This window comes from Cyrtonyx montezumae, unplaced genomic scaffold (genome assembly GCF_038088225.1).
Source record: "Cyrtonyx montezumae isolate F1298 unplaced genomic scaffold, pur_monq_1.0 scaffold_34, whole genome shotgun sequence".
Taxonomy (NCBI): domain Eukaryota; kingdom Metazoa; phylum Chordata; class Aves; order Galliformes; family Odontophoridae; genus Cyrtonyx; species Cyrtonyx montezumae.
In genome coordinates, this window is record NW_027072039.1 from 293,300 (window position 1) to 310,040 (window position 16,741).

General features: G+C 44.9%; 1 protein-coding gene across 1 annotated transcript in view; it reads right to left on the reverse strand.

Annotated features, from left to right (window-relative positions):
- LOC136054130 (zinc finger SWIM domain-containing protein 6-like) overlaps positions 1-16,741 on the reverse strand; it is a 497,031-nt gene that overhangs the window by 84,662 nt on the left and 395,628 nt on the right. Inside the window, exon 11 of the mRNA XM_065745211.1 lies at positions 3,441-3,598. Within this exon, the coding sequence (XP_065601283.1) occupies positions 3,441-3,598 (158 nt within the window). The remainder of the gene's footprint in view (positions 1-3,440; positions 3,599-16,741) is intronic.

A 16,741-nucleotide genomic window follows, 5' to 3' on the forward strand; every position in this document is an offset into this window, starting at 1 on the left:
GGGTTGCCCATCAATTTTGGTAAATGCAACCCCAGCCCGTATGAGGTCATTAAACATGGTCCTTCAGGATACCCGTATGGGGCCTGATCGGGGTATCTATGGAGCAGACTTTCTAGTTTTAATGGGGAAGGCCTCAGCTTCTTCCACTATACAGACATTGCACTTGGTACTTATGCGCTCTGTTTCTCCTAAATCTGCCACCAACTGGGCTGCCTGCTGTACGATGGCTTCTGAGGCCACCAATGGATTTTATATAGAAACTAACAACCCATAAAGGCGGGAGGGTGCCTTCTGTAATATTAAATCTCGCATGCCCGCTGTAAATTTCTCTGTATCAGGGCTTTCAAAAGTGTCTGCGTACATAGCCTCCCTCATACCTAACTCCCGGATGTATGTCTGGAGGTCCTCCATAGAGGACCACAAACCAGTGTTGAGGGGAACATCGGTTTTGTTAGGCGGCATGCTGCCATCAACCAATCTATAATAGAATGGTTTTCATCATTGTAGTGGACGGCTGCATATAACCTTTGCCTCAAGGCTGGGTTTATTGTTATGGATGCTAATTTTGACAGTTCTGTCCCATTCACTAAAACACTTTCAGCTCCTGCATCCCATAACCTTAGGAGCCATGATGGTATGCTTTCTCTTGGTTTTTGATGGAACCACTGTACTAGGTCCATCAACTCAGTAGCTGTATACGGACGAGCGGTTACATGGAAGCAGGTTTCAGCAGGAGGCCATTGGTCAGGAGGCACCTCTGCTGGTCTATCTTGTACCTTTTTTGTTTTTTGTTATAACAGGCCGAATCTCAAATGGATTCATCATAGATGAAGTTTCAAGATCTGCCTTAGAGATCTTATTTTCTGCAATATCTAAGTCTGCCTCCTCTGATTTTTGGATGTCCTCTACCGATATATTCTGTATTTGTCCTGTGGGGACATTTAGGCCAGGTTTTTTGGTTGTTAATGTACCCAGCTGTTGCTCAAGGTTCTCAATACGGTCTCTTAATAATTGGTTTTCAGTCTCCATGTTAATATTTGCAGTGTCTAATTTACATATGGCCATTACTAAAGGCCAGGCTACTGCAGAGACAACTAGCTGCCACTCCTTGGTAATGAGTATGTCCTTATCTAATCCGAGAAAGTAGTCAGTCAAATAAGTGGAGGGAGAAGCAGTCCCTGGAACCCACAGGGGTCCCCATTCCTCAATAACAGATGCCAACCCATAGTGGGTTGACCCCATGAACCCTGGAATTAGACTATGGATTGTTTGGTCTAGGGGGATAACGTTCTCCCCCCTAACTCATTTAAACATATTCCAAATGAAGGACATGTTCAGTAAGTATGAATTATTATCACCAGAGCTGCCTGGCTCACCAAGCGTGGGGTAGATAACTCCCAAGGATGGTTCTTCACAACAAAATAGTATAGATTGTGGTATATTTTGAGTAGGTCTTATATAGGTTGAATACAAATAATACAAAAGAGAAGATAGCTCACCTTCAGGATGTCAAGGCTCACAGGGGGACTTCACATAGGAGAGAACTCCAAGAAGAGACCTCCAAGAAGAGACCATTCCCTGGTGGTGGTCAGCCCTTAAATAGGGTTTGGGAGAGGTGGAGCCAGGCTCCACCCGTTCCAATCACACAGGTATATCACCTTCACTTGTGGCCCCATGGCTAACTCAGTGCTCACCTCAGGTGACCAATCAGTGTTTCAGGCTGTGATTCAGCAGTTCACATACAGGTGGCTAGGCCCAGAGAGTTGTAGTAGATTTAGTTAAATCTGTTTGGAGGCAGCTAAGAAGTGGTAAGTCTCTGAGCTCAGTACTGTTGTCAGTTCTTTTTAATGTTTTTATCAATGGTCTGGAGAAGGGGATTGAGCATACTCTTAGTAAGTTTGAAATTACACTAAGTTAGGTGGGAGTGTTGATCTGCTTGAAGATAGGAAGGCTTACAGAGGGTTCTGAATAGGCTGGATCGATGGATGGGGGCCATCTGTATAAGGTTCAACAAGGCTAAGTCCCAGGTCCTGATCTTCAGTCACAACAACTCCATGCAATGCTACAGGCTGAGGGTAGAGTGTCTGGAAAGCTACTTGGTGGAAAAGGATCTGGAGGTCTTGGTAAATAGCCAGCTGAATATGAGGCAGCAGTATGCCCAGGTGACCAAGAAGGCCAACAGTATCCATATCCTAGCATGTATCAGAAATAGAGTAGACAGCAGGACAAGAGACATTTCTTTTCTGAAAGAGTGGTCAGGCACTGGAATGGCCTGCCTAGGGAGGTGGTTGAGGCACCATCCCTAGTGCTGTTCAAGAAGCGTTTAGATGAGGTGCTAAAGGACTTAATTTAGTAGTTGGGTAGAGATAGTGATAGGAGGATGGTTGGACTAGATGATCTTATAGGTCCTTTCCAACCTTATGAACTTATGAACTTATAAGAGAAGTATTTGTCTCCCTGTACTCAGCTCTGGTGAGGCTACACCTTGAATACTGTGTTCAGTTTTGGCCCCCTCACTTCAATAAATATTGAGATGCTGGGGTATGTCCAAAGAAGGACAATAAAGCTGGTGAAGGGTCTAGAGAACAAGTCTTATGAGGAGTGGCTGAGTGAATCTAGAGAAAAGTAGGCTCAGGGGAGACCTTACCACTCTCCACAACAACCTTAAAGGAGGTTGTAGTAGGGTGGAGGTTAGTCTCTTCTCCCAAGCAATAAGCAATAGGACAAGAGGAAATAGCCTCGAGTTGTACCTGGAAGGTTTATGTTTAATGCTATAAAGAAATTATTCACTGAAAAGATCATAAAGCATCAGAACAGGCTGCCCAGCAAAGTAGTTGAGTCTCCATCCCCAGAGAAATTTAGAAGACATGTAGATGTAGTGCTTAAGGACAGGGTTTAGTGGTAGACTAGGCAAGTGCTAGGTTAATGGTTGGATTTAATGATCTTAGAGGTCTTTTCCAACATAAATGATTCTTTTACTCTATAATTGAGCCTGCCATTGCTGCAGCAACAGTACAAGATTTTGGTTGTACATGTTTTTATAAACTTTTCATAATTAAATCACATATGAACAAAAGGTACAAGACAGAACAAACTCATCTAGTGCCTGATGGTGTTTATGTAATGCATGCCAACAAGTCAACTTGATTTGTTAATTTTAGAAGCAATTAGTCCACTCCCAGGTCCCACAATCTACATTGTGTGTCAGAAGAACAAAAAAACTGTCTCATCAACATTAAATCAAGCCTATATGGCTACCACCTAGCTAGCTTAACTACTTTGCTAGAAGATTAAGTAGAAGTTTGTCAGTTGAGCTTGTTGTTCTCCTTTCAAGCTTCTGTCAGACTGCAATTTGGATTTATAAACAAGTTTTAAAATCTGTACTCCATATAATATTAAAAGCATACATTTATTTGAGTACATAGCCAACAGCACTGTACCTTTAGCTGCTGACAGCATGGTCGATGCCAGCTCACACTGCTGGGATTCAATGTGACTTAGGTTGAACCAGCGGGGATATCGGTTTGGAACCATTGATGCAACATGGTGTGGGTGGGACGTGTCTCCTGAAGGAACTGTAGATTCCAATACTAGTAACCTGAAATAAATCAATATTCTTTCATTAAGTCATTATTATATTAGGTTACTCACAATCACCATGAAAGCCACAAGAACATTTAATCTTGTTTATGAAATGTGCCTTTTTGAATATAAAACAATATTGGGAAATTACTTATTTTCTTGGGAAATCTGAAAAGACCATTTGCCAAACTTGCTTATATCAGCAGGCATTTGTAGGAATCCACAGGACAACTAAGCCATGCATTAGCCACAACAGCTGATACTTTCTGCATCATCCATAGAGCTGAAGATTTTTTCCCTGCCTTTTTTTGAAAAAAAAAAAAAGTGGTTTTAGAACCACAGCCTTCAGGAAGGAAAATTTTGTAATTTTCTATCATATTGAGAACACGTAAATATTCTACATTACTGCACACACAACTGCACCTTCCTTAAGTTGTAAATGATTAGCAATCAAGGGAGATGGATATTCAAGAAATCTTTCAACTTTGATCTCACAACAAATTCAGACAATCCTTGAAATGATTTTTTTTGTAACTATGAACTACTTTTGAAGTCCTTAAACTCAAGCCTATCAACATTGTTGAACACACCATAATCTGATGTCAGGGTCCCAAACAGGAGTGACAAAGGAAGTTGCCTTTAAAGTTACTTTTCAGACTCTATTTTTTAGTCCTGATGCAAGAAATTGAGTATGTCAGTCTATAACAGTCTTATCCACCAAGGAATATTCACACTTAAAAAATAAAAAATGTTTTTGTCATTGACTACTACAATAGAAATGATGGCTAGTAACAAAGACTCAACTGATTGCCCTTCTTCCAACCAAAACCAATATACTAGATACATGATAATAGATACAAGATAAATGCCAGCAGAAAAAGTAGGAGTGGTTGAATAAAAATGCCCTTTTTGTTTGAAACAATGATTAATTGTTTTAGGACATGAAAGTTAATGGAAAATCAAATTACAATACCAGACAATGTCCAGAAGCAAAACCTTTCCAATCATTAGCTTACTGATCAGAGTTAACATCTGAGTTTCTTGGCACTGACAATACTTTAGCAAGTTACAGTTAAAAAAAAAATTGAAGACTTATCTGTTAGTGTGCTCCTATATCAATAGCTTTCTAATAATTGACCCACTAGCTAATAGATTTCAGACTTCGATGAGGGAGAAAGAAGCTATGAATAACAGCTTGGAATTGGAATGGCTAACTAAGGACCCAAATCATGACCAGCATCACTAATAAAAAGGAAAAAAAAAAGTCTTAGTAACGGGAGACTCTTCGCTAAGGGGCATGGAAGCACCCATTTCTAATTGGATAACCTCTCTAGAGAGTTTCACTGCCTGCTGGGAGCCTGCATTAGGGACACCAGGAAAACAAAATCCAGTATGATAAAACCAGATGACCATTATCCTCTCACAGCCTTTGAAAGACAGGTCACAGAAGGCTGAAAACAGGAAATTAAAAAAATATCAAAAAGGACTTTGCTACTCATGGCAAGGTGCTGAAGGGATCAGGAGCACAGGTGGTGTTCACCTCAGTCCTCTCAGTGGGAAACTGGGACACAGGCAGAAGGGGGGGGTAATGACCAATAGAACGACAGGTGACAGGAACAGAGTCATGTCTGTCATAGTTTTATGATTTCAGATCAGTATTCCACATCACAACATCAAGCACTATACAAGGAGTCCATGAGATTTCTAGAATGTCCATGAGATTTCTAGATTGTCCATGAGATTTCTAGAATGTGTGGATGATTGCTTCCTGACACAGCTGGTGCAAGAGCCTACCAGGGGAAATGCCTTGCTAGACCTACTCTTCACTAACAGGGAAGGACTAGTAGGGGATGTGAAGGTTGGAGATTGTCTTGGCCAGAGTGACCATGAAATGGTGGAGTTTGCTATTCTTGGTGATGTCAAGAGGGTGACTAGCATAACTGCTACCTTGGACTTCCGGAGGGCAGACTTGGACCTGTTCAGGACACTTGTTGCAAGAGTTCCTTGGGACTCGCTCCTGAGGGGTAAAGGGGTCCAGGAAGCCTGGATGCTCCTCAAGATGGAAATCTTAAAGGCACAGGAGCAGGCTGTCCCTGAGTCCTGCAAGTCGAGCCAGAGGGGAAGAAGACCAGGGTGGATGAACCGGGAACTTTAGTTGAGACTCTGGGAGAAAAGAAGAGTCTATGTCCTCTGGAAGATGGGACAGGCTACTTGGGGTGACTACAGAGAACTGGCCAAGATTTGCAGGCAGAAAGTTAGAAATGCTAAAGCCCAGCTTGAACTTAGACTGGCTACTGCAGTAAAGAACAGGAAACCCTTTTACAAATATAGTAACAGCAAGAGAAAAACAAAGGAAAATTTCTCTCCTTTATTTGATGAGGCAGGGAATGTAACCACAGATGATAAGGAAAAGGCTGAGGTTCTCAATGCCTTCTTCACATCTGTCTTTAATAGACAGAGCTGTTGTCCACAGGGTACTTGCCCTGACCTGGAAGTCCGGGACGGGGCGCATAATGCACCCCCTGTCATCCAAGCAGAGATGGTCAGAGATCTACTCCTCCATCTGAACTGCCACAAGTCCATGGGACCAGATGGGATCCACCCAAGGGTGCTGAGGGAGCTGGCAGAGGTGATTGCCGAGCCACTTTCTGCCATCTATCAGCATTCCTGGTTATCTGGAGAGGTCCCACAAGATTGGAGGCTTGCCAATGTGACTCCCATCTACAAGAAAGGCCGTAAGGAAGACCCGGGGAACTACAGGCCTGTCAGCCTGACCTCGGTATCAGGGAAAGTTATGGAGCAGATGATCTTGAGGGAGATCACACAGCACGTGCATGGCAACCAGGGGATCAGACCCAGCCAGCACGGGTTCACAAAGGGCAGGTCGTGCTTGTCCAACCTCATCTCCTTCTATGACTGGGTGACCAGATTGGTAGATGAGGGAAAGGCTGTTGATGTAGTCTACCTGGACTTCAGCAAGGCCTTTGACACGGTCTCCCACAGTATTCTCCTGAGGAAACTGGCAGCCCGTGGTGTGGATAGGTTCACTCTTCTCTGGGTGGAAAACTGGCTGGAGGGCCATGCCCAGAGTGTAGTGGTTAATGGAGTTAAGTCCAGCTGGCGTCCTGTTACGAGTGGTGTCCCCCAAGGGTCAGTTTTGGGGCCCATCTTGTTTAATATCTTTATTGATGACCTAGATGAGGGAATTGAGTGTACCCTCAGTAAGTTTGTAGATGACACCAAGTTGGGAGGATGTGTCAATCTGCCTGAGGGTAGGGAGGTCCTTCAGAGGGATTTGGATAGGCTGAATAGCTGGGCTGAGCTCAATGGGATGAGGTTCAATAAGACCAAGTGCCGGGTCCTGCACTTTGGCCACAATAACCCCATGCAATGCTATAGGCTTGGGGCAGAATGGCTTGAAGAATGCACAGAGGAAAAGGACCTGGGGGTGTTGGTTGATGCTCGGCTTAACATGAGCTGGCAGTGTGCCCAAGTGTCCAAGAAGGCCAACAGCATCCTGGCCTGTATTAGAAATAGTGTAGCCAGCAGGAGCAGGGAGGTGATCGTCCCCCTGTACTCAGCTCTGGTGCGGCCACATCTCGAGTACTGTGTTCAGTTTTGGGCCCCTCACTACAAGAAGGACATTGAGGCCCTGGAGCATGTTCAGAGAAGGGCAACAAAACTGGTGAGGGGTCTGGAGCACAAGTCTTATGAGGAGCAGCTGAGGGAGCTGGGATTGTTTAGTCTGGAGAAAAGGAGGCTCAGAGGAGACCTTATTGCACTCTACCACTTCCTGAAGGGGGGTTGTGGTGAGGAGGGGGTGGGCCTCTTCTCCCTGATAACTAATGACAGGATGAGAGGGAATGGCCAGAAGTTGCACCAGGGAAGATTTAGATTAGACCTGAGGAAACATTTTTTCCTCTGAAAGAGCGGTCAGGCACTGGAACGGCCTGCCTAGGGAGGTGGTTGAGGCACCATCCCTAGTGCTGTTCAAGAATTGTTTAGATGAGGTGCTAAGGAATTTGATTTAGTAGTTGGGTAGGGATAGTGATAGGAGGATGGTTGGATTGGATGATCTTGTAGGTCCTTTCCAACCTAATGAACCTATGAAGGTAAAGAGATAACACAACAGTTTCACAGTGCAAGGCTTGTAAATGCAGAGATCAACAAAAATAAAAAATTATTACAAAAACGAAGGAAAACAAATGTTCACCTGTCACCAAGGATCAAAACTTATAGAAAAAAGGAAAAAAAAAAAACAACTCTAAAAAGAAGAGATCTCCAACAAGAAAGCCTTCCATAAGGGCAGTAAGCCCTTAAATGAAGTCTAAGAGAGGTGTAGCCTGGCTCATCCCCTTCCTGTTGAACAGGTGAATTGCCTTCAGCTGTGCTCCCAGGGCTGACCAGGTCTTTCCTTCAGGTCTTCAATCAGTGGTTCAGGCCATGACTCAGCAGTTCCCATACACTCCACCCCTTCACAGCATGAACCATTGATTGATTCAGCTGGAGGGTGAACCTTTCCTAATACAGAGATCCAGCAGATCATGACATTCATACAATTTGTCCGTTGTGATAAGGGTTGACGTAATGTAGAACAATTGATGATTGGTTTGTGGTTGATTTTCATGTTCTTTCATGGGCCAGTGCTCAATGGTGTTACTAGAGGAGTGCAGTTGTTAGGTGCAGGTCCATCTTATATTCTACCAGTGCCACATAGGCCATCACCAGGTGTCATTCTCTATCTCATGTCGATACTGAAATGTTTCAATGACATTTTGCTTCTTCCAGTGATCCTAAAGACTCCAAAAACTCATTGGGAGTAGTACAGCTGTTTCAGAGGTACTAAGAGGGGGAAGTCTGCCCTCCAAGGCAAAATACAAGCTGTATTCCTGTTCTGAGTAAACACTTCAGCCTGCACTGGGGCTTGTCCCGGCTGTCTGTACCACACCCTTTGGCTAAATATCTGTGTGTCATGGTTTTATGATTTTGTTATCAGTATTCCACATCATAACATTATGTGAGGCACTGGGAGTTAAAGAGTTAATGCTCCAGTTCTGTGGACTACCAGATTTTCCAGGTACCTGGCTCTCAGAAGAGAACTACAAACCCCAGAGTACTTTGCATTCCCATTTTCCACCCAGAGGGAAAGATAAAACTGCACACAAGTCATGAGACTTCCTCTTTTGCTTTTCATCTCTGTGGTGGAGGTTCCCTAGCCACCTCGCCTTGAGATTTAGCTTAAGGCCTTCAGTTTCAAACACTCTTTTGCTAATTTTATTTAATTTATTAGCTTTAATTCCAATTATATTGTGTTATTTTGCATTCCGATATATTATTTAGTAAATTAGTTTTCCTCCTAAGATCATAGCTGCTGTTTTGTTTTTAGGCCCATCTCCCTACCTTTTTCCATTTTCCCTCTTCCTGGGGCATGGGTCTATGGGGACCCCCTGCCCTATTAAGTCAAGGAACTAGGCCAAACCAGCCCATAAACTGCTGACAGAGATTTCAGAGGTACTAAGAGGAAGAGAAGATCTGCTCTCCAAGGCAAAATACAGGCTGTATTCCTGTCTTGGCTCACACTAGGGCACATTCCAGTCATTTGTACCACACCCCTTGGCCAGATAACTGTGACTGTATAACTATATTGGGCACCAAAGGGGAGGTTCTGATCTGACAGAAGGACAGGATGAGGGTCACTTTAGTGATGAAGACCAGAGCATTGACCACAATGTCAGTAGGCGATGTACCAATTACTAGAGGGACTACCAAGCCTCCCACCTCCAATAGTCTCCCCCAAGGTACAGGTAGGCTACACCATCTCAGTCCTACTTGCACCTTCCAGAGCCATTGTATTCTATGGGTACCAAGTTCCAAACTCCCAAGGGCAGGGAGCAGAAGATAATTGTCATTATCAATTTGGGGTCTTAACTGATTGTCAGTGCCCTCAATTTGGATCTTAAGAGGGGAGACCCATGTTGTCTATAGCACCTCAAGGGTACTGGGTCTGCCATCTCTAGGCCTTTCATTCAGGTCCCACAAGGTTTCATATAATCTTTGACCACCCCTGCAGGGACTGAGAGTCTGTCTTCAGGGCAGCCTTGAGAATACCATCATAGTGTCCAATAAGGCCTGCCCCCATCACACTATATGGCAGATGGACTTGACACTCCATGTTTTCTTCTACTCAACATGGTACTATTGCACCAGTGAAATGAGTCTCTTAGTCTCTCTTGATGATTTGAGGTAATACATATGTGAGAAACACACTCAAAATGAAAAAAATCTAATCAGGCAAAGATCTCTGTCAAGAGCTGTATGGGGACTGTTAAATCAGGGCCTGAACCACTGATTGATCACCTGAGGCGAGCACTGAGTCAGCCACAGGAGCACAGGTGAAGGCAATTCACCTGTGTGATGAGAAGGGGGTGGAGTCTTGCTCCGTTTCTCCCAGACCCCCCCATTTAAGGACTGACCACCACTGCAGAAAGCTCTCTTTTAGTTAAGGTATCTTCTGTGTGGGGTTCTAGGCAAGCTTTGACTTTCAATGACAGGGGAGCCTTTCCTTGTTAATTGGTTGTCCTAATGCTGTCATGGTTTTATGATTTTTGGTACTGGTATTCCACATCATAACATCATGTAGTGCATTTAGAGTTAAAGAGTTAATGTTCCAGCTCCGTGGATCATCGATAGTTCCAGGTATGCCTGTCTCAGAAGAAAAGAAGAACTGCATTCCCCAGAGTACTTTGCGATGTTTTGCGTTCTTATGTGTTTATGCTCAGAGGGAAAGATAAAAACTGTCTGCAGTCATGGGACTCTTTCTTCCCTTCGGGACCAAGCTTGGCAGTGGGTGTTTGTTGCAGCCGTCCGCCTTCAGTGTTAGCGTAAGGCCTTCAGTTTATCGGACACTCTCTCTCTTGCTCATTTTATTTGATTCATTTGCCTCAATTCCAATTATATTATATTGTGTCATTTTCCTTTCTGATATCTTATTTAGTAAATTAGCTTTCCTCCTCAGATCGCTGCCGTTGTTTTGTTCCTGGGCCCATCTCCCTTCTCCTTTTTCCCTTTTCCCCCTTCCTGTTCCCTGGGGTGTGGGCCTGTGGGTCCCCTGCCTCAATTGTCACGGTACCAGGTTGAACTATCCCGCAAACCGTTGACAATTTTGGCACCCAACGTGGGGCTCGACTAGCTACCTTAGCCAGGCAGAGACATACTTTTAGAGTGAATCTCTGTCTTTTGTTTGGAAGCTTATCTGTACTGCAGGTCCTGTACGGCAAAACACGACTTTGAAGTCCAGGCGTACTGCCAGTTCTCCTGGAATATTTGTAAACTTTTCAGGTGCTGCCAGCTTGTTTGAGTAAAAGAAAAAAAATGTTTTTACTGTTTCTGTTAAAGCTGCCCTTACAGGGGTTGTATTTCATTGCTTTTTCCCTTTTAATGCTCAAAACATACTGGATCTTGGTTAAGCTTGCCAGTCTGATCTATGGAGCCTGGTCCCTATATGACAAACTAAAAGCAGTGATGGTTGCATCTACCAGATACCTGGGCACCCCGGCTGGTGTAACAAACAATACCATGTTAACAAACCAAACAATATTTGAATGGGTGTCCAGTTTCTCCTCTCAGTTCCTTATGAATTTTCAAGATTACAGCTTAGGGACTATGTTAGCATTTGGGATATTAGTCCTCCTGAATGTACTCTCTGTAATAGGATTTTACATTGCATGGCAGAAACTTTTCCCAGAAACAGAGAATGCTGAATGGCAGGGAAAGTGGAGAGTTTTAGGAAAGAAATTAGAAGCATGGGGACCCCCGGTGCCATGGGATTTTACTCCTGAGCACTTGCAGGATCCTGAGGAGCTAGGCCTGTATCTGAGTAATGGGTGTTGCGGCTCAGAAAGATCTGAGGTGGAACAGCTTATCTGGGGCTTGGCTTATGCTTACTGAGGCATATATACTGTGCTGGAGAGAGAGAGTGTCCAAACTGAGGCTCAGACCAAAGAGGAAAACCTCCCAGGCACATCTGACCATCCAGAGAAAGCACTGGTATCAAAGTCAGTTGCCCCGGTGGAAGGCCAGAAATGGAAATGTGTGTCCTCACGCCTAGAATGCAAAGAAGAGGAAGATCCAGGCAAGGGGGGGCCTCAACACAACCACCACCAAGAAAGGCAACAAAGAAAAGTGAGAGGCATGGACATAGTGATGATGAGGATGATGAGAGAGTCAAAGTTACCACGTTTCGTTGACCCATGAAAATGTCTGAGATCCAAGGCTCAAGAAAGGAGTTTATTCGACGTCTGGATGAGAGTATTGTCACATGGTTGCTTCGGTGTTGGGACAACGGGGCCAACAGCGTGTCCCTTGACAGTAATGAAGCTTGCCAACTAGGAAACATTGCCCGTGACCCAGCTCTCGACAGAGGGATCAGCAGGTATATGGATGGAATTGCCAGCCTCTGGCAACGAATGTTAGTAGCTGTGAGGGAAAGATATCCCTACAAGAGTGACCTGGCACCTAAAGTGAAAAGATGGAAAACTATTGAGGAAGGCATCCAGTATTTGAGAGAAACAGCTGTGGCGGAAATGCTGTATGATCCCACGTTTGATCCTGAAGATCGGGACCATGATCCAGAGAAAGTGAGTACACCTGAAATATGTCAGAAGCTTTCAAAAACAGCACCAGAAAGGTACGCCGGTACACTAGTGACAACGTTGAACAGATATGAGGACCAAGACAGAAAACCCCCAGTCTTTGAACTGATTCTTACACTTCAAAACTTTGAACAAAAATTTCCGCCATCACACGCTTCCATTTCAGCCATATCAAGGTTAGAAGGACAGATGGAAGATGTGTTAGAGAAAGTATCCCGACTGATTGATAGGGTTGAAAAGATTGCAGCTTTCAGAAAACGCCGTCCTGCTCAAGCTAATGACAGCACTAACTTCATGTCACGTGCAGCTCTGTGGAGCTACTTAAGTGAAAATGGAGAAGATATGAAGGAATGGCATCAAAAACCCACCCCTGCACTGCGAGCACGGGTGAGAGAATTACAACACAGACCAACGACCAGTGAAGTTGTTCCTGTCACTACAGGTAACCAATAGAGGGGCCCTGCCCTCCTCCAGAGGAGGGAGAGGGATAATAGAGTGTATTGGACTGTGTGGATTCGGTGGCCTGGCACATCAGGACCACAAAAATATGAGGCACTGGTGGATAGTAGTGCACAGTGTACTCTAATGCCTTTGAGCTATAAAGGGACAGAACTGATCTATAACTCTGGAGTGACTGGGGGTTCTCAGGAATTGTCTGTGTTGGAGGCAGAAATAAGCCTCACTGGTAAAGACTGGCAGAAGCATCCCATAGTGACCGGACAGGGGGCTCCATGCATACTCGGTATAGACTATCTCAGAAGGGGGCACTTTAAGGATCCCAAGGGGTACCGATGGGCTTTTGGAATAGCTGCCGTGGACACAGACAACATTAAGCAGCTATCTGTTTTACCTGGCCTGTCAGAAGATCCGTCTGTTGTGGGGTTGCTCCAAGTGGAGGAGCAACAGGTACCGATTGCTACAAAAACAGTCCACAGACGGCAGTACCGCACCAACAGGGATTCCTTGCTCCCCATTCATAATTTGATCCGTCAGCTAGAGAGACAGGGAGTGATCAGCAAAACTCACTCACCTTTTAACAGCCCCATATGGCTGGTGCGTAAAGCCAGTGGAGAGTGGAGGCTGACGGTAGATTACCGTGGCCTGAATGAAGTCACACCCCCACTGAGTGCTGCTGTACTGGACATGTTACAACTCCAGTATGAACTGGAGTCAAAAGCAGCCAAGTAGTATGCCACCATTGACATTGCTAATGCCTTCTTTTCAATTCCTCTGGCCACAGAATGCAGGCCGCAGTTTGCCTTCACCTGGAGGGGCGTTCAGTACACCTGGAACTGTTTGCCCCAGGGGTGGAAGCACAGTCCAACCATTTGCCATGGGTTGATCCAAACTGCATTGGAGCAGGGTGGTGCTCCTGAGCATCTGCAGTACATTGATGACATTGTTGTATGGGGCAATAGAGCAGAGAAAGTCTTTGAGAAAGGAGAGCAGATTATCCAAATTCTCCTACGAGCTGGCTTTGCTATCAAGCGAAGCAAAGTGAAAGGGCCTGCACAAGAAATTTTGTTCCTAGGTATAAAGTGGCAAGATGGATGTCGTCACATCCCAACAGATGTGACAGACAAAATTACTGCCATGTCTCCACCCACCAGTAAGACAGAAACCCAAGCTTTTCTGGGTGTAGTGGGCTTTTGGAGAATGCATGTTCCAAACTGCAGTCTCATTGTGAGCTTTCTCTATTGGGTGATGTGGAAGAAGAATGATTTTGTGTGGGGCCCTGAGCAGCAGCAGGCTTTTGAACAAATTAAGCAAGAGATAGCCCGTGCCGTGGCCCTGGGGCCAGTGCGGATGGGACAGGATGTAAAGAACATCCTCTACACTGCTGCTGAAAAGGAAGGTCCCACTTGGAGTTTGTGGCAAAGAGCTCCTGCAGAGACCCGAGGCCGACCCCTTGGATTCTGGAGTCGGGTGTACAGGGGGTCTGAGGAGCGCTACACTCCAACTGAGGAGATCTTAGCCGCATACGAGGGGGTTCGGGCTGCCTCTGAAGTAATTGGTACTGAGACACAGCTCCTCCTGGCACCTCGACTGCCAGTGCTGAGCTGGATGTTCAAAGGAACACCTCCCTCTACCCATCATGCTACTGATGCCACTTGGAGTAAGTGGACTACACTGATTACACGGTGAGCTCGGATGGGGAACCTCAACCGTCCAGGAATCCTGGAGGTGATCATGGACTGGCCTGAAGGTAAAACATTTGGAACAATGCCAGCTGAGGAGGTGTCACGTGCTAAAGAAGCCCCACCATATAATGAACTACCAGACAATAGAAAGAGATATGCCCTGTTCACAGATGGATCGTGTCGCATTGTGGATAAGCACCGCAGATGGAAATCTGCTGTGTGGAGCCCCACACGACGAGTTGCAGAGGCCACTGATGGAGAAGGAGAATCAAGTCAATTTGCAGAGGTAAAGGCTGTCCAGCTGGCCTTAGATATTGCTGAACGAGAGAGGTGGCCAGTGCTTTATCTTTACACTGACTCATGGATGGTGGCAAATGCTTTATGGGGGTGGTTACAGCAGTGGGAACAAAATAGTTGGCAACGGAGAGGTAAACCTATTTGGGCTGCTGAACTGTGGAAAAACATTGCTGCCCGAATAAAGAATATGGTTGTAAAGGTGCACCATGTAGATGCTCATGTTCCTAAGAGCCGGGCAACTGAAGAGCAGCAAAATAACCATCAGGTAGATCGAGCTGCCAAAGTTAAGGTGGCTGAAGTAGACTTGGACTGGCAACACAAAAGTGAATTATTTCTAGCTCGGTGGGCCCATGAGACCTCGGGCCATCAAGGAAGAGATGCAACATATAAATGGGCTAGAGACCGAGGGATGGACTTAACTATGGATGTTATTGCACAGGTTATCCATGACTGTGACACATGTGCCACAATTAAACAGGCCAAGAGGATGGAACCTCTTTGGGAGGAAGGGTGATGGCAAAAGTATAAATATGGGGAGGCGTGGCAGGTTGATTATATCACCTTGCCACGATCTCACAGTGGTAAGCGTTATGTGCTCACCATGGTAGAGGCAACTACTGGGTGGCTTGAAACATACGCAGTACCCCATGCTACCGCCCGGAACACCATCTTAGGGCTCGAGAAACAAGTCCTATGGTGACATAAATGTCCAGAAAGAATTGAGTCAGATAATGGAACTCATTTCAAAAATTCTCTTGTAAATACTTGGGCCAAAGATCATGGCATCGAGTGGATTTATCATATCCCCTATCATGCACCAGCTTCTGGTAAAATTGAAAGGTACAATGGGTTGTTAAAAACCATGTTGAAAGCAATGGGTGGTGGAACATTTAAGCACTGGGAGAAGAATTTGTCAGAAGCCACCTGGTTGGTCAACACCAGAGGATCCATCAATCGCGATGGTCCTGCCCAATCCAGCTCTCTACCTACTGTAGAAGGAGATAAAGTTCCTGTAGTACATGTGAAGAACATGTTGGGAAAAGCGGTTTGGGTTCTTCCAGCTTCTGGAGAGGGCAAACCTCTCCGTGGAACTGTTTTTGCTCAGGGACCTGGGTCTACTTGGTGGGTGATGCAGAAGAATGGGGATGTTCAATGTGTACCACAAGGGAATTTGATGTGGGGAGAGCGCCCTCAGTAATTCTATTACTATGTATATATGTATGTTGTATGTGTTTGTATTTAATGCTTGTTAATCATCGTTTCTTTATGTGTATATATATATATTAAGCATGATGTAATGATGTTGAATAAGGGGTGGAATGTCATGGTTTTATGATTTTTGGTACTGGTATTCCACATCATAACATCATGTAGTGCATTTAGAGTTAAAGAGTTCCAGCTCCGTGGATCATCGATAGTTCCAGGTATGCCTGTCTCAGAAGAGAAGAAGAACTGCATTCCCCAGAGTACTTTGCGATGCTTTGCGTTCTTACGTGTTTACGCTCAGAGGAAAAGATAAAAACTGTCTGCAGTCACGGGACTCTCTTCCCTTCGGGACCAAGCTTGGCAGTGGGTGTTTGTTGCAGCCGTCCGCCTTCAGCGTTAGCGTAAGGCCTTTGGTTTATCGGACACTCTCTCTCTTGCTCATTTTATTTGATTCATTTGCCTCAATTCCAATTATATTATATTGTGTTATTTTCCTTTCTGATATCTTATTTAGTAAATTAGCTTTCCTCCTCAGATCGCTGCCGTTGTTTTGTTCCTGGGCCCATCTCCCTTCTCCTTTTTCCCTTTTCCCCCTTCCCCGGGGTGTGGGCCTGTGGGTCCCCTGCCTCAATTGTCATGGTACCAGTTCGAACTATCCCGCAAACCGTTGACACTGGATAAGTTGTATGCAAGTATACTGCCCACCTTCTTTTTATTGTGTGGGTACTGTTCATTTAGGATATCCATCCTAAGATAGGTAAGTCCAGCATGTTTGGAAAAAAAATTTCAGCTGATATATCTTTCATTCTGAATATCTTAAAATGGGGTGGTGGGGAAAATGTTATTTCCTAGAACAAATACTCC